Source organism: Metopolophium dirhodum, chromosome 7, assembly GCF_019925205.1.
Source record: "Metopolophium dirhodum isolate CAU chromosome 7, ASM1992520v1, whole genome shotgun sequence".
Classification (NCBI taxonomy): domain Eukaryota; kingdom Metazoa; phylum Arthropoda; class Insecta; order Hemiptera; family Aphididae; genus Metopolophium; species Metopolophium dirhodum.
In genome coordinates this window covers 4,486,130-4,506,105 of record NC_083566.1, presented here as the reverse complement: position 1 = coordinate 4,506,105, position 19,976 = coordinate 4,486,130, and the positions used below count along the sequence as shown (strand labels likewise).

Genomic DNA, 19,976 nt, shown 5'->3' with positions numbered 1-19,976 from the left:
AACTTTGCCACTCACTATATCACTCTACCCAAAATCATTTTCCCGCTGAACTATAACAAAGTATGTAATGAGTACTTAGCATTGTAGATGTTCTAAATATTACAATAGGTAGGTATACTATTAGAAAAACACGACTCATCGTGGCGACTAAGAACGACATCTCCTCGTCGTACACACAACGGTCTTAGAACAGATACTGAAACTTGAGCTGATTCCTTCACAAGACAACCACGAAACCGATTAGATGAGAAATCCGTTCACACCGTATGATGACATACAAAGTGATTTTTGCGTGTGACACGAAAATACATTGCTTAGCAAAAAATATCATAACAGATTAAGCGCATTAAGTACTTAGATAAAACTCGGTCAGTTCGAGAATTGTCGTTGTGAATTATTTTTTCCGTTTCTTAGGTTATTCTTTTTTTAAGCCATTAAAAAAAAACATTTTTATGTGGAGCCCATAGGAATCGACACTCTTAGTCGCTTTACTTACTTAGATTTATTCATTTATACAACTATACAATATTATTATAATGGTCTGTAGTTGTTCGTACTGTGAGAGAATAGAATAATATTACCTATCCGCTCGTATATACTCACACACTGGCTTTACTCAGAATCTAAGACATTATAAAAGCGTTTCGAAAAAAAAATAAAAAATAACCGAAAATTATAACAAATTATACTACCACGGATTGTGTGCGTATTTAAAGGTACCCGAAAATAAAAACCGTACAAGAACAAGGGTCAATGACTTTCCAAATAATGATATACGTTACAGCTGGCACGTTGCATAACGTAGGTACTCACAGTTCGTCGTACCGCAATCCTGTGATGTTCGTGGTTGGACATCCGAAAAACATTAAAATGCACATACCTGTAAATCGTAATAATAATTCCAGTCAATGTCTATATGTGTCCGGCGACGTACCTAACAAACATTAAATCGTCTTACCGATGGCGTATGCCAGGGCCGTAAACGCAATCCACGCAGCCACTGCTCTGGCATTCGGATTTTTCTTCAATATGAATATTCCCGATATTATGATTCCAATGCCCATGACCATAATTCCGTAAATACCTAAGATGAAAAAAAAAAGTTGAAAAGAAAAAAACGTTCAGTTTTTATACGTTTATGATTTTGTTCCTCCGTCACGTCTACAATATACCCATATTAAAATATTACAAGAGTTTGAAAATTAAAAACACCGGTATAAGAACCTTAGCGGAACCTATTAACGATTTTCTTAGTAACCTAAGCCGATACCGATATTTATCTGTTTTTCCAGTTCTTTAACTAATTAGTTAATTTAATTTAGTTGTAAATGTATATGTACATGGATTTATAATTTTCTATTTCTATATTATATTCTATAAAAGTTTCAAAAAACCATAAAATAATAAGACTTTATTTGAAGCACAAAAATACATAATAATAATTTTTTACAAATACAACAATCCTATAATATTATAATCTAGTGATTTTTCTACTAATTTCATAAACAAAAACCAAGCCATTATTTTAGGTTTATAGTCACTCTTTATAAAAATCTAAATTTTATACAAATAATTTAAAATTTAGGGGATGGAGTGGGTTCGAAACCCAGCCACAGGCGGCACTTCTCTTCGGGCAGTCACGGCGTCTGGAGAGAGAGGCCGCCATCCCCCACCCGGGCATGGCAGATACCTACGGGTGCCCACTAGAAAATTCTGCCAAACTAACAAAACACACGTGTTTAAACCTACAGAACCCTCCCCCACAGTTTAAAACCACCCAATGGCGTAAGTTTCCACGGGTCAATTAATAACAAAACAAAAAAAAAATTTTTAAATTATATAAATTAATATAAAATTGTTCACATATTATGTACCTATAATCTATATAATGTAATATTATATGCTCCTACAATAGTTTAATATGGTGATCCAAAAGTGAACTTATTATTCACTTCAGTATTTATATTACGTTTTTAGCTTGTAATTCCGTGTTTACTTATTAAAAAAAGCTCATTTATGTAAAATAATTTTTAAAAACTGAATACATATGGCTCACAAAATATGAGCTTTGTAATGTAAATTACAGGTTTATATCCAGTAAAAATGTATTAAACCATTGAAATTATTGTTTTTAACTTCCCTGGCCACTAGGTGAATTTATTAAAGCGCGTCCAGACTGAGGAGCTTTTGCACGAGTATGACGTCACAAATTTATTTTTGGGCAGCGAAATTACCGATCGGCCTAGTAGGCGGTTCACATCAAAGGAAATCCGCTTGGCTATACCAGGTGTGCGTGGACGTATTTTCGGCAAGACCACGCGGTATTAGTACTTATTTTCATATATTTTTTAGTATTTAAATAATTATTTAAGTCATTATAATTGAAAAACAAATGCCGCATCGTCTTAACACGTATTTTCCGCGCGGCAAGTGCCGACGATGGCCGCACGCTAAATCACTGCTCGCTAAATCGCCGCTAGTTCTGGACGTGCCTTTATGCGTCATTACATTATTTCAAAATTTAAAACAGATTGTACTAAGGATACGTATACAACATTATAATCCTTTTCATGTAAATATCAAAATAATATTTTTGTTTTTAATTAAATTTTTGAAGATATAGAAAAACTTTCGTAAAGAAATGACCAAATTTTTGGTATGGGAATTCCACTTCAATTTACCATCCAATAAGATGCCAATATATTTAATTTCTTCAATTTTTTCTAACAGATTGTAAATGCAATTATTATTAAAAGTTTGAAGAATAAAGTTACAATGAAAGAAATGTAAGGTAACACAGAAAGGTTAATATTATGAGTAGTTATCAAAAATGTAATAAATAAATTATTATTCACTCGTCCGATAGTCATTGGCCCATCGTCATGATTATTTCCTTATAATTTATTTATAATTTTGGTCAATAACGTCTAGTGACATTGCTGACTAATTAAATGAATATAAAGATCAAACTAAAACCACTCTCGTATAAGTTGTTTTATGATACAAATTAAATTACATTTTATACCAAAACATTTGATATTCGTAATTTTGTTATTTTAACTGATATAAAAAACATCCGGTTAGTATCTCATTAAGTAAGTACATATAATCAACATAAAATATAATTTTTATAGAAAAAATCTCAATATATTACACAATAGCTGGCATACATTTCAGTAGTCTTAAGTTTAAATGTTTAAAATTGAAGCTTGCAATAACTTAAAATCAGAAGAAGTAACAGACTCACATAGTGTAAGTTAATTAATAAATGGGGACTGTATAGCAACGATTATAAAGAGTAATGGCCATATACATATCAATATCCATTCAATTACACAAAAGCAATTGCGAGTAAACAAATTACATTGCGAGTAACAATTACAAAGTTGGTCACCTCGTCACACGCAATTTGCAAAAATCAAGACTACTATTTAGAAAAAATCAATTTTGATAGAGACAATTGTGAGTAAACAAATGACATTGCAAGTAACAACTACAAAGTTGGTCACCTCGTCACACGCAACTTGCAAAAATCAAGACTACTATTTAAAAAAATCAATTTTGATAGAGACAATGGCGTATTTGATTGTATCAAACTATGTTTTACTCTGATACCGCAACTTCTAACACCGCGTATATCAACCCAGGTTTTTTTTTAATTTCTATTGCATGTATTTAAAGATTTTTTAAACTCAACTGCAACCATTAATCCGTTAAGACAAATATTATTTTATTATATTAATATAATTTTATATTTGAAGTTTATACTTCCTCAATTTTTTTATTAAATACCTTTGGGAAAAAAATATACTTCTAAATACTGGTATTTACCGGAACCGGTACCGAAACTAGTACTGAATTATTTTTACAACAGCCATATTAGAACCGAATACTGATAAGGGTTCCAAGCCCTGATATATAATTGTGTTAAACCGAATGTACTTTCTTTTTGGTTAAATAAGATTGTTTTAAACGAAAGTTCAAGTTCTGCAGATTTAGACCTACCTCGGGTACAAATAAATAATACTCGTTATTAAAATCATACGTGTGCAATGTACATATTATATTATATTTATCTAATGGTTATGTTGTGCTATACGTGTGACCAACAACTTTAGTTAGGCACCTGTATTTTTATCCAAACGAGAAAGACTAAAACAACTGTCAGACGAGAGTAGGTACTCATCCACAGTGAAAAACACGTATACATATGCATCATAAAAATCATCACGTAAGTATAAGTTACATTAATATTTTTACCTGTGACCATATTTGCGGTGTGCGTGGGAAAGTGGAACTGCGACTCGAAGTATTTGGGCAGGAACGTGTAGATGCCAGCCAGCGGCAACAGGTGGAACACGCTACTCGCGGTCCTGTACATGAGCATGTCGTTCTTCAGAAGCCTCTTGACGGCAGATGGAAAATCTTTGAGCCTAGGCGCCTTGGGCACGGCTGACAGGCCGTCGTAAGGAGGCGGCGGCAGCGCTGACAGAGACGGTTCGGCGCATCCGTTGACGGCCCGCTGGGGTGGGTGCTGCTTTTTCAGGGTGGCGTTGCTGGCCGACGACGGACCGGGCAACCGCTTGGGGAACGCGAACATAGGCACGGAGGCCAACAGTAGCGTGGCCGAAATGCCGACCAGCCCCAGCCACCAGGCACCCACCCACCGCGGGTTGTTGGTGTCCATGTTGGGCTCGTTGCTGAGGTCCGCGTACAGACTGGTGCACAAGGCGCCCAACAGGAACCCAAACGACGGTCCGAGTATACGGACCCCAATCGTGATGGAGAAGTACAGTGGCGACTCGCGGCTGGCGACGTTGTCGTCGATGAAAGGTATGCCCAGCGTGTAGACGGCCGTCTGCCCGATGCCCACGCCCAGCAGGCTGGTGAAAAATATGGCCAGCACGATTTGCGTGTTCCTGGACTGTTCCAGCTGTTCGGACAGTTCGTTCTGTTCGCACATGTCGTGTTGCTGCACTGGTGGCCGAGCAGTACCACTGTCCCCAATGTTGAGGTCGGGAGCCACGCACACGTTGGACGGGTAATAGTCGGTAGTCGAGTTTCCGGCCGACCCGGCCACACCACGTCCCATCATCGATGCCGACGACGAATACTGGTGGTGGCCAAACAGGAAGTGTGGTGACGAGCACGCGAACGCAGCCACGCCGAACAGCACCATGCTGGACGCTATCCACCTGGGCCGATGTCCCTGGCCGCCGTAATACGTGAGCAACAGGGACGATCCGATCTGTCCGATTTCGGTGGCACTCAGCACCAGTCCCATTGTCTTGCTCTGCAGCTGAAACAGCTTCTCCAGCGTGGTGATCACGCTAACAAAGTACGTAGAGAACATGCCCTGCAGCACCCAGCTGAAGCAGAACGTGGCCAGGAACACTTGCTTGGACGCGAACACCTGCATCCATTTGGACCGGCACGGTCCGATGCCACACTGCGTGTCACGATCGTCGTCGTCGTCATCGTCATCGGTGGCTACCGTGACGCCGCCGATCACGGTGGTGGCCAGCATGGCGTCTGTCGCCTCCTTGTCGTCGGCCGCTGTCCCGGTTGGACCCTTGAATGCGGCCATTGCGGTAGCTTCTGAGCGCACGCGTCACTTTAAATTCTGAGTGGCTAAAATACTACGTTGTGTATGTTGGCTCACTGTGCACTGCGTCGTCCGGTCGTCTCTGTGGAAAACAAGAGAAAAATATAAATCAGCTAGTTTGAGATAATCGATCATAATATCGCGAAAAACGGTTGAAATTATATTATTATCGCCGTTGTCGTGACGCAGACGCAACAATAGTGCATAGTTAAGGGTCCGGAAAAACGCGGTGAGTCCGATAAAACGCGGCGAGTCTTGTAAAACTCGATTTTCACACGCTCAGAAGATATTCTCCGGCAGACGCGTCTGTACCGGACGCGCGCGTGCTGCGTAGTCCACGCTCGTTTGCGCACCGGAGCGCGGACGAACAGACGGACGGACAAATAAAGACGAACGACTCTCCCTTTCGGACGTCGTAGGTAGGTTTATTGTGCGCAACGTATTATTATTATTACGCCCCAAGGTTTGCCGCATTCTCAGGCGCACGCGCGCTCGCCGATATTGTGATGATGGCCTGTGCGGGGCAAGGTCGATGGCAATTAAACGTCACGGCGGACGCGGCCAAAAGTGAACGCGCGCGCGCGGCCGAAAGCGACACGACGATGATGCGCGGTTACATTATAATATTATAATATAATAATATTATCTCCCGAGAAATTATATTATTACTATTACTATTATTACTATTACTACTATTACTATTATACTATTATTACTATTACTATTATTGTGTTTGTTAAGCTTGCGCTAGCTCGTGTAACACACGCACAAACATATTATACGATCAGTGCGTGTGTGACGCGCGATCGACCTTGGCGTGCGCGCAGACAAAAAAGGGTGACGGACTGGGCGCGCGCGCGCTCCCGAGACAGCAACAAGTTGATATTTATTCGCAAACGAGCGCCGCCGTGATGCGTCCGTATTTACAAGAGTATAATGACGTTAATAGTGTAATATTAATATTATATTTTATAAACTATTATCACACAATAATATTGTATATTGTATAGTATTTATTAATGTAATCATGTACGTATAGTAGTAGGGTATAAATAAATAATCATATGGATGGCCAATAAATTTTTATAATTTTTAATAAAATGCTATTTTGGACGCGATTTAGATTATGACAGTCGTGCACGCCGTATTATCGTATCGCCATATCAACAGTTGGCCTATCCGGTGCCAGTCATGACGTGTCGTAGGTGAGAACCCGATCGGTTAATTGGTAAAATTATAACAATATGTTTTGGGTATTTACCAGAGAGATATTTTGTGTAAGAGGTACCCGTAAATACATGGTTATACTTTTTTTATATTATCCTCGTCATTCTTGTTATCAAATATTTTGTCATCCTATAAAAATATTAAATTGTTGATACTTGAACAGAAAAATGAAAACTTATATACTGTATTTTTTATAATAAGTAAATCGATTTGATATTCAGAGCTGTGTCTTTGTCAATATAATATACCTATAACATGTTTATCATTAACCTACTTGGATACTGTTACTGTAATGCATTAAGACTCAAAGTATTTAGGATTTATTGTTATCATTTTAACGTCTAATATACTATAGAAAATAGGATCAAAAACCTCATAATTTATTGGATATAGTAATATAGATATTATATTATTTTATTAACTATAACAATATTGTGTCACATACGTAATATTTATAAGTCTTTATAATCAAAATTGAAAAATATATCAAATTTACCCATCGCTATAATAATAGGTGAGATATTCTAACCCGAATGCGCGCGTTTTGTTGTATCATAATAATATGATATATATAGGTAGTAGCCACTGTCGAGACGAATGTGTTTTTTAATCGTATTATTCTTTCAGTAAAAGAATGAGAAGAAAAAATATTTTGATTATCGTTTTTTACCGCACTCGTCCCGACCTTCTGCCGCCGCGGTGCATAATATCACGGCGATGATGTACGCGCGCGCGAGCGTTATTCTTTTGTGTTCGTCAAATGCCCTGACAAACTTCACTCATCGACATTATTATAACACTATAATATTATAATATTACCTATATCATATATTGATATAATGCAGAGCCGCAACAATATGACCGTGGTTGATTATTATTAAAATATATATAGCGGCTATATATAATATAATATTGTGTACAATAATATGTTACGTGCACGTATCACCTATGCAGGTATTCCGCAGGTGAAGTCTGCGTACGCGTTTGTCAAGGGAAAAAACTCGCCTACTACACGCGATCGATCGGCCAAAATTTGATACACAATTTGCTCATCGTTTCCGCGTACATCGTAGTTCGTTCGGATACGATTGATACACGAGTTTTAAGTGGTTTGAAAATCTACGATTTATGTGCCCAATCGTATATCGCTCAAATATCATACGGGTTTCGTTTGTATTTCTAAATAATTTCACCTGAAAATTGATGGACACAGAATGTCGAAACAAACTATTTGCGTGTACACGGAATACAACTCAAACCATCGGTGCGGGTAACGGCATTCCGGGCAAACGTGTATATTATTATTTCGGAAATCTTGGTGTTTCACAAAATACCGACACACCGCTGTGTCTCGAGTACCTACGCCGCGAACCTAAATAAAGTATGCAGCGACAAATCAGACACACTTGTGCGTTATATTTGCATTGCGAAGTTACACAAAAAAGGTGAGCATGATATGTGTTGCCGACTTATAAGTTGTGAACCGACTATTGTCTATAATAGGTACAATTATTATATCATATTATTATAGTGATATTCTAAACAATTTTCACACGACGGCGCAATTGTAATATCCATTTTCCAAACCCACCCATGACTATAGCCTTTGGGTGCGTTACATTAATAATATGAATTCTAATTAATAATTAACAACCAGGGTTGGGATTTTATAGCATTTGCATATTTTTTATGAGGTGCTTAAAAAATAGCAGAGTAAGCTAAAAATGTGTTTCGTGTTACAGAGAACTTAAATTAAAAATTTTATTTTGTTTTTTTGCATATTTCGTTGTTTTTATTGCATATTTAGCGATATTTAAGGTAATATTATAGCGCATATTTATGCAATTTTAAGTGCTACAAAATCCCAACCCTGTTAATAACTATCATACGGGCGTGAGAAACCCTATTTTTCACGGCATCTGTGCTTAATTGTATAGGTGTGACTTTATATGCATACTACCTATACTACCAGTTAGGGGCGCGCAGACTTTGGTCGCAGGGGATGCGGCTAATACAATGTGTTCCCCAGAAATATAAATACTGTTACTCTACCATTGACCTAAAAATAATTAACTATTATTATCATTAATGCTCTGCGTATCTGAAAATTTTAAGTTTTTCAACATTGTTTTTTTTTGTGATTAAAAAGAAAATCATATTTACTATAAAGACGTGGTTATTGAAAAGGATATAACTTCATGATTCTTGTTACATAATTCAGCCATAAATATCAATCGGACCTACATACTTTCTTGTTCTCCTAAAAAGTGTTGTTTTGGGACTTTGGTCGTATGTAATTTAAAAAGTGTCTTTCAAATCGTCTGGATACCCCACGAGCACGTCTGCTATACAACCTTGACCTGCCGCCCGGCGTGAAATCCTCTGAAAACGGCAGGCACGTGTCGTTGGACCGTCGCGGTCGGTGAGAAATATTCGTTTTGATACTGCGCAACAGTCAGTCGTCGTCACCACGACACTATAGAAAAAACAGCTGTAACAGTGACTCAAAAATAGGGTAAATGGACATTTTCCTCCCAGACGTTTCCCCCCGACGGTCTAGTAGGACATTTCCAACTCAATATATTTTTGATGTGGACAATTCCCCCCCCCATTTTTTTGAAGTTTATTATTGACTAATATTATTGAAATTTGAATTTAATAATGCAATATTATTTATTATTTAATATAAAATTATTTTTTTTTAAATAAAATATAAAATATATAAACATTTTATTATTTTCGTAATTATGATAGATTATAAACGTAAAATGTACCTATATTATGTTTGATTACTTAAAACAATAACAATTTTTAAAAGAAATTATAAAATAAAATATAATTAATAAAAATGGCTAAAAATTCCGACATAAAAATGATACATTTTGTAAAAAACATTTGATTACTGATTAATTGTTATTTCTAAACACATATTTTGTAGCCTTTGTTCGTATTTTTTTTTTGTTTTGTCAAATCTGTACCAGTTTTGATATTTAACAATTAAATAACTGCTTTTGAATTTGATTCAAGGAGTTCAGATGATCAAAAATAATATACATCTATAATTTATTATATTTATGAAAATATTTGAAAATATTAGACAATAGGCAAAATAATAATTTCATATTAAATAATGAAATAATTTTATTAAATAGTGAACTTTAAAAAAAATTGGGGGAAATGTCCGCATTAAAAATATATTGGCGGGGAAATGTCCTACCACACTGAAAACAGACGGAACGAAAATGTCTGGGGGGGAGGGGATGTCCGCGATTCCAAAAATGGATAACACAGTATCACGTGTTCGCCAACGCTAAAATAAAACAGAAACGAAAACTGTATGATTAAGAAACAGTTGATGGAAACGGAACGGAAAATACAGCAGTGAAAACTTTGATAAGATCAAATGGAAAAGCGTGGTTATCTGCTGGCCGCGAGTGACTTAAAAAATGTGGTCAGCGGTCTCTTCAGTCGTGGTTTACCGCGAAAAGGTCGTGAGGATTTAGTACCTCACTGGATTTCGTCGCTAAAAACGGTATTCCACAAACACGGTGTGAATATACACCATGCCCAGCTTTTTAGCCACATGACCACTATAATCATTCGATATACACAAGGTGAAATGTAGGAAATGGTCAAATGTTATTTGGTATAGCTTGCAGTAACCTGTGTCAGCACTTAAACCCCGTTATAAAACCATGCAGCCCGATGCAGATTATGAAACTACTCATCCAATCATATCGTTGTATACGTCTCGGTGTATGGTACACATTGTCAGTGGAATACTTCCTAAAATATTTTGGCAACAACTTTCAGAATACGATCGTTTAAAAATTCCATAATGAACCCGCACGGTCCTCCGTTGTCCGGCAACCGTGGTAACCTCCTATGTGACCATCATCTATATTATATAGTTGTACCTATATGGTATATTGGTATGCTCACGGTGTGCGAGTGACCATGTCATATTTTCCATTGGTCATTCGTTTTTTTTTTTCACATCGTCGTCTTCCGTAAATCACTTATCATATGATATTCAGTGTGACGAAATTTGGTGAAACGGGTGTTGAATGGCTCGTAAAGATAGGGTAATATGCACTCTAACCACCTGTATTGGCTACATAATATTATTCATTTGTAACCCTGGTTCAATAGCGACAATTGCGCATACCAACACATCTACGACGCTAATCTATAATTTATTGTGCAGCATGACATAGTGATGGTGAAAGGAAATCATTTTCTTGAGGAAATAATTTTTAAATAACAGTTTGAGTTATTAAGTTTTAATTGTAATAGCAATTATTTCAAGGGGATTTTCATTGAGCTCGAGATTACAAAAAGCTTGATATATTGCTGGTTTGACTTAATAAGAATCTACTGTATACTATTAATAACTCGATCAAACTTTGAAAATCGGCTATTTTAAATTTTATATTAACAATTTGCTGGGAAAGGATTACCTATAAAATAAAAATAATAACTTACTATCAAATAGATAAATATTTCATAAATACGATAATCATTTTTCTGCATTAATAATGTTGGTCTTATAGATTAAAATTGTTCAATATGATTTATTCCGACAACTAATCCATAATATCATAGGATCTTTATTTAGCTATTACGACAATTAATAACATGTCAACATTAGGTACGTACCGAAAAGAAATTGCGTACAATTCGTGAAGAATAAAATACTTTAATATTATGAGTTATAAAATATAATGATGATATGTTTTGAAAATTTGTATGGGGGCTCAACATTCTCTATTTTTCGGGTAGCACACTATAATTTTTGATACAACTTTGAATACCTACGCCTATTTATTTTATTTTAAGAAACGTTGGGAATTTTGAAATTTGCTAAATCAATTTATTTTCTTTACAAAATATGAATTCAAGACTTCGTTTGGTATAAATTAATTTGTCGATTCCGCTGTACCGAGGAAATTTTTAAAACTTCTAACGATGGTAATATTATGCAACGCGCGTGCGCATTTATCAATCATTTATTGTGCATCGCGTCGGTCACGTCACCGTTCAACGACGACTTACAACAATAATATCAAATCACTCTATTCAATCTAATTGACAAACTTAACCATGTGTGATGACAACAATAAGATGTAGAATATTAAGTCGAGTCACTTTGGAGCGACGACAATGTCATAACGGGTTTTCTGTAACAATCGGATGACCGAGATCCGTCTCGTTTGCACGTGCAACACAATACCTATATTATTTCAAAAGCCGTCCGGCTGCCGTTGCTGTAGCATATACGCGTGTTATGTTATTATATATGTATTTAGATATACCATCGTATTATTTATATTATTGTATTAACGATTGTTGAACATCGAAATATTCTTAAGACGGTTATGTTATTATTGTTACAATAAACGCGCGACTGTGAAGTCTGGTATACAACTCAACAGTTAGCAGCAGCAGAGTACAACGCCACCTTCGTCGATACTTGAGAAGTTGAAACTCGTTTATGCGTGGTATATTTGTGATTTTTTTTAAAAAATTGAATCATTAAAATACACGCGCGCACGCGCGCGTGAGAGAGTTAAAAACTATTACCATAATACGATATTGAAAACAATATTTCGACCGCTAAAATAATAACGGGGAAATCTTTCTAAATCTTAAAAATATTTTTTATGATAAATCATGTTTTTTGAATTGCAGGTTTTTATTAATTAATCAATATCACCGTGCCTGTGTGTCGTACAATATGATGCAAGTTAAAAGTTTAGATAAAGTTTCTAGCCTATTTTGAAAATCAACATTTTGTGTTCTCCTTTTAAAGAATGTGTTTTTTTAGTATCCTGTCCAAATCTGTGACTGAATTCCAATAGCTGATAATCGATGGATAAGTGAAAATATCGCTCGAAACATTAATATAGATAGTACTTATAATATATTTTGATGATCATTAAGCTCTGAAATGTATAGTTCAAAATTCAGATCGAATTTCAGACTGGAACAAGTGTTTCTAATTTCCTTAGACCATATAGGTAATCCTTGTTCGTTGCTACTTATTTCATGAACCACTTTTAATCCACTTTTCATTTCAGGAACGCCGAAAAATGAGATAACTAATACAATATGGCAGTATATGTGAAAATGTTTGATTTATCAACATTTTTTTTTTAAAGGAGAGTATGATAAAAAATAATGTTATATACCTTGCCTAACCTAACCATGTTTAAGCACACAAGTCATCATAATATAATGTACATAAGACCATCGGTGTACTCTATATATATAATTTCACCGTATCGGATTTTACTGTTTGCCTACCAAGTCAATTGGAGAGGCACTCCTATTTTTTTTTCTCTGGAAAAACTCTAATCTTATCTGTAGTGCACTACATTATATAATAATAATATACGCTGTATAATAATATAATATTATCATTATGTTTGACTGCAACTGCTGCAGGACTCGAGAGTTAAAAATATTTTGTGTTGTGCTTCAAAATTAGGACATCCGTATATTATCATAATAATATTAACACGGTAGGTAATGCATCACGTGCCAACAGCATAATAATATTATTATAATGTATGTAAAATATTTGTCCTGCGTTTTTCACGATTGATTATGATAAATATGTTCGTGGCCCGAAATCCGATTTCGCTACCTATAGGTATTTTACCTACCAATGTCGAGCTATGTATAATAATGATTGCCGTCCGATCGATTTTAGTATTATTTAGACTGCACGATTACACGAGTATTTTACTATTTTATAATAATATATGATAAAATTAACATCGGGTATATTATTATAATTTTTTTCAATCTTGCGTATCGATCACACGCCGAGTGTGCTCTGCAGGTGTGCACGATCAATATCGAAGCGATATTCATACGTCATATTAAAATTCTATATTTTGTTTTATTTTTTTCATTCGATTTGTGAAAAATTACCTCCTTCGAATTCATTCCACATCATTCAATCCCATCCACTCGGTCTCCATGTTATTTTTTGTACGTGTCCGAAAACGCCGCGCTTGCCCACGTCGATGCGTGTATAATAAACGAATCGAGAAGAGCGCAATGTGGCGGCTTACACATAATATTATAATATACGCACCCGGTTTCTGCAGTATATTATATATAGGTATATATCTTTATTGATAATCGTTTTTAATATATTCACAAGCGACACGAGCATTCCCAAAACACATTCCAAATAATATTATTATACATTTGTAAACACGAAGTAGCTGGTACTTTCAAGATAATATGTCTAAAATATTGTTTTGCTTTTTTATATATTACGTTAAATTGTAGTTGTATGTAGTTTCACATATTATTATTATTATAATATACGTCTGTACGTTACCCATTAACAAAAATTACATTTTTTACACACACATGTATGTTCGTTTGTGTTTGTGACGTTTTTGCGTACCTAACGCATCGAGTATAATATAATATCACGGTACAAAACTAGTTTTGACGGTCAATTTCACTTACTCGCGATTTCAAACAACATTTTGGCTGTCACGCGAAACATTTACATAAACGCACACTATATTACATGTTATGTATAGGTACGTTCCTTCGATTTTTTCAGAGAACAAGTCATATTTTATTATTATACGTGACACCACGGTAACGTGTCTACATGCACACGTTTTAAGTGTATATAATTAAACGAGAAAACAATTGTGTATTTTAGTGGACTATATTGCTGCAGGTTTGTCTATAAATCCGATTTCATCGCCGCAAAGTGCAAACCCACCGGACCAAAAGTGTGTACTTAAAAAATTGTATTTTATCGTCCCTCTCTGTGCTGCAATGAGAACAATAATATTCGAACAATTTGTAAGATCCGCGATTGTGTTACAACAATATTACTATCGTGAAGTATTATGAGTATAGGTACCTATATCGTAGCAGGACATCATCATTTTTTTCGTGATTGCACGGCGATACATATTATATGGTATTGAAATAATATGATGTGATTTATACGCCACATTATTGAGTTTTATTCTACGATGACCAAAAGTTGTTATAAGAAACTTGGAGCAATAACAATCAACGTTCGATATTTTTTAATCTTTCCATTCGAGCCCCTCAATAATATATTTCCTTGTGTTTATATAATGCCACTGCGCTGCACAAATTCACATGTGTATGTCCGTTTGAATCGTCTCCAATTATTTATGAGTCTAAATTGCGTTCTATGCCGGCACGACTTGCTAGCTTATAAATCGATATTATAATATTGCGCTTATACACCTAACCCATTGTTAAAATTAGGGTACGAATTTATAATATGTAAGTACCTATTAAAAAAAAATATATATATATATCTAGATTTAAATGTTAAGTCTTAGGTACCTATAGTAAATAGTTAGTCAATCAGAATAATACGATGTATTATAATGTGTATTATAATAATACTTAAATGACTATTCGTTTTTAATATTAACCATACTACTGCTATTCATCTTGTTTGTAATTATTATACCATATTTTCGAGTTTCTTCTGTAAGACCTAAGTTATAAACTCAGATAATTTTTTGCGTTTCTAGTTATTTTATTTTAAATTCAAAACATTCTAAAATATATAAATCGAATCGCATGATACTTATTTCGACTTTTGAATAGAAATTGTTGAAGAATGACAGTGTTGCGTTGACATGTCCTTTTTTATACATTGAAAGTTTTCGTATTAGTATTTTACTGCACTTATACGTCATGTCTACCATCTGGTAATTATTGGGTTTGGTGGAAGAATTCAATTTGAAAACGTTTCTTTCAACTTTTCCATGTCACTGGAGACTTACAAATAAAGTTCCTATAGATTCTCCACTGTGGTAAAATGCATGGATAAGACTTATGTCCAGTGCAACATCTATAACTATAATACATCAATGGTCAATGTGGGTTCCACAATACAACGTACTATGAATTTTAAGATGATACTTGTGAAAAATGTATCAATTAAATTTTAAAATTATTGTGAAAAAGATTGAGTTATTTACAAAACATGTATGATGGTTGACAAATATGTAAAACATAAAATATTCTAACTTTATAGGGAATCATTTGAAACGGATTTCACACGTATCAAAGTTGGTTGATTGTTCTTTATAAAAAAACATGTGTTTACATAAAAGCCTCAGCCCTTGTATGCTATAAATTATAGCCTATAATATACCGTACCAATGGTCCTATAGTACCTATGGTCTACACTCTACACAAATAAAAAATCACGGTTTTTTTTTAACCAAACACGATACATTGAGGTAGTTCTTATACCTAAGTTATTGTTTTAAAAAATCAAGTATTTCATTTTAAATATAAATTTATAAGTAAAGTTTTTTTTCGGTCACTTCTATCGTTATAAAACTGATGTTAAATGAAAATTTACACAATCCTAATTTAAATAACAGATAATTAAATACATTACATTTTTATGACCAAAATAAATGTATTATATGTACTATTATGTAGATATTTGGATTAAGTTTTAATTTTAGCAAAGCGATTTTTTCTCGATAAGTGACCCTTAATTTTTTTTATTGCAAATTTAAGAATTTAAAACGGGCAACTAAGTTCACGGGGTGACCTAGTATGATAAATGAATGATAATCATAGTGAATGTATTTTATAATATAAAATTATAGTCGATCGAAATGATTTAGTTTGAAATTCAATACATTGTCTTGAAAGTATTACATGTTTACGAACACCTCTATGTTCAATATCTTTGAAATGATGACGTATGTACTTTACATAATATGTTAATGTGCCCCTGACGATGTGATAATATTATATATTTTGTACGATCGTTGTACTCAAAACGAAATAAAAACAAATATTTTACCAGAAGACGATATTTGTTTTTTTCATGGTATCAAAGTCACATAAAATAAGGGCTCCAAAGTGCATCCCGTAGGCACTCTGTTATGGAAAAATTCGATATTTTTTTTGCTACATTTTTTTTTTTGAAAATTTGATCTTGTATCCTGCCAAAACCTCCTCTTTCGTACTCTAAGACCACTGAATATGTCATAATAATATGAGTTTGGAGGTTAATTTCTTATCCCCATCCGCCAAATATGACTTTATGTGGTCATTCAGATGTGCTGTTTTGTTATTTGTTTTTGAAATACTGCAAGTCTCAACACCGTAATCGTCAAAGGCTCAGAATTTGTGTTAATAGTTCCGTCATTTAATATAATATGTGTTTCGATAATAAGTTTATGACTTAAGTAGGTATAGCATACCCATTACCCACTAAATTAATTTCAATTCGGATACTATAGTTATATGTTATTAATAACGCTGTTAGAGTGCGTATTTAATTTTTTTTTTTTAAATGTGCGTAAGAAATAATTGGGTTTTTGAAAAAATTTTCAAAAAGTTAAAATATTAACATGTCAAACCCTTACAAAAACAATCATCTCCATACGACACATTAATATGCAATAGACATATTTCTCTGAATTAATCGAATTATTAGGTACTTGCTGGCAGTCGCTATAACTCTATTGCATGTTTCCAGTTTCTGATTTTTTTTTTCATAAATATTCACTAGGCACACTCTACGTCACACTATATTATTAAAATGTATAACAAATAATATTATTTATTTCGGATACTCCAAAATATGTTGTTTTTGCATAATATTCAACATATGTTTGTATTTTCTTAATTCTAGCCATTAATACTCCCGATCCATAATAATGACTTTGAACCTCTTCCAGACTTATAAACAACAACAATATAATTGTAATGATATGCATTGTGTAGGTACTGTATAGTTTGGTCTCCCATTATAATATTATTGTGCTATATCATTTTGCGTCGTCGTTTACTTGTTATTGACTTAAAAGTTAAAACCCACATTACGTTGTGGTCGTGGTGTATGTGTAATGTTTAATAATTACTAATTTATACCTATCACATAATATTATAATTTTTTTCGTCGCCATAGCATTACGCAAATTACTTTGTACAACTGTTAGAACTGAGTTGGGGATTTGTTGTTGTTTTTCTTCCATTAATTATTTTAAAAAATACGTACAGACGACCATCATCACACAAATGCTAGACAATTATTAAAAAAAAAAAATATATGAATAATATTTTAATAGGAATTAGTCATTGTGCATTGTCTTTGATTCGTGTCTAATGGTCTAACGGTCGTAAAATTAACGCCAGCGATAAAAAGAAAACAAAATATTATTACTTCAATACGTATATTATCGAAGAACCACTATTATGGCTTTTTTATCTGCTCTAAATAATTGAATAGCGTAGAGTTATTACATCTTTTCAATTGTTAATATTATATATATTACATAGGTACTAATCATCATCGACGAATGCAGAAAATACAAATAATTAAAATATTGCGATGCAGTCTAGACGGTCTAATTTAAAATATGTAAATAAAAAAAATACACTTTAACGCATTTCAATCAAATTAAAAAGATGCACGAGTAATAACAATGAATATATTAATTGCCGATGCAATTATTATTGTGGAACCAACAAGTGCGTTTAATTATTATAAAGATGCATAATGCAGTTTATAGAATGCCTCCGTCTATTTAACTTTACTAATCAACCTATCTGTTATATTATCGTGTAATTAATAATTATAATATGTATAGAAGTTGCATAACAATGTTCATTTGTTAACAAACAAATCAATAACAAGACAAACAACACATTTTAACTGTATACTCGAGTTTTCAAGACGTGCAAGTACCATATTAATTGAAGATTTTCATAAGTTTCTTATAATTATATTATGTATTACACATTGTTGTAATCGTTCAAAAAATATACGTTTTAAATTTTTTTTTCTGTTAGTTGCTTCAATTGTTTTCTTATTAACGAGTCTTTTAATATTATATTATAATTATATATAAGCGGGAAGACAATCGGTTGCACTTGCAGTTAAGCAATATCTGTATATAAATAATAAAGACCATATAGTGCAAGTACCTACAATATACACTAAACACTTATATATATATATATATACAGAGTGATTTACCGCAAAAATGATCAACAATTTTTCCTACAATAATAAATTCAATTGTTCGAATTCTGATTTTTAAATTTTTTAAATCTAGTTACCCAAAGACCATATTTTTAAATTCTTGATATTTTTTGGACTACTTTTGGGAGTGACCTGTGGTGATAAAGTCTTATTTTTACAAATGAGAAACAACATTTTTTTTGTTATAATTTGCTAAGCAGAAGATTTTTTTTTTGAAATTATTGATGTATTTCCGTCAAAATTATAACGAAAAGTTTTTGCAGAGTTATTGAAATTCATATTATATTAATGTTAATCCTTAAAAATAGTTTTTCCAACATTTAAAATATGTGACATTGTATTCCTTGTTTTTAATCTGAAAATTCATTTAATTTTTAGAAAATATTAATAAATTATTTTAATATTATCATCCCCCATATTTTTCGAATTTTAGATTCTGAGCGAAGCGATGAATGTATTGATTTTACAATGATGTGTGTTTTTTTTTTTTATTTTTTTTTTTTACTTTTGTGTCTGTCATCAGTCATCACCTTTTAGGACAGTAAAAGTGCTTGGATTTTCTTCAATAGTAACTTTTCTGATAGTAAAGTGAATCTAGTTGGTACTTTAGGGGGTCAAAAATAAAATTTCCCAGTAGTTTTCACAAGCAACGTGAAAAACAAAAGAAAAATTAAGGAAAAACGGGAATTTTTACGCAAAATCTGTTTTCGAGAAAATAGATTTTGGTTTTTGGTGTAACTCTAAAACAAATGACCCTAGGGACATGAAATTTTGACTGAATGTTTATATTAGCATTTTCTATACACCATAAAATTTACAAAATATTTTGACTCTTTTTGAGCTGTTTACGAACATTGTCAGTTTTCAATTTTTTTCTATAAATATCAATAAAATTTTATCTGTTGAGTAAAAAAGCTTGAAAATTTAATAGAAGGCTCCTAGGTTATTGTTTCAAAGGCAGATGAAAAAAATTAAAAATCCTTAGTCACAGTTTTTATTTATAAGCATTTAAAGTTCAAATTTTGACAAAATACAGAAAAATCACGAAAATTAGCAAACTATTTTGAGTTGAGAATTCATAAAAATTTTTCTTTTAAA

The 19,976-nt window shown here is 33.4% G+C and overlaps 1 protein-coding gene across 1 annotated transcript in view; it reads right to left on the bottom strand.

Annotated features, from left to right (window-relative positions):
* The window catches only part of LOC132948531 (solute carrier organic anion transporter family member 74D-like), a 49,578-nt gene that overhangs the window by 7,339 nt on the left and 22,263 nt on the right, over nt 1–19,976 (bottom strand). The window contains exons 2-4 of the mRNA XM_061019038.1: nt 4,261–5,687; nt 959–1,084; nt 814–880 (exon numbers count right to left, since the gene is read on the bottom strand). Of these exons, the coding sequence (XP_060875021.1) occupies nt 814–880; nt 959–1,084; nt 4,261–5,587 (1,520 nt within the window). The 5' untranslated portion in view covers nt 5,588–5,687. The remainder of the gene's footprint in view (nt 1–813; nt 881–958; nt 1,085–4,260; nt 5,688–19,976) is intronic.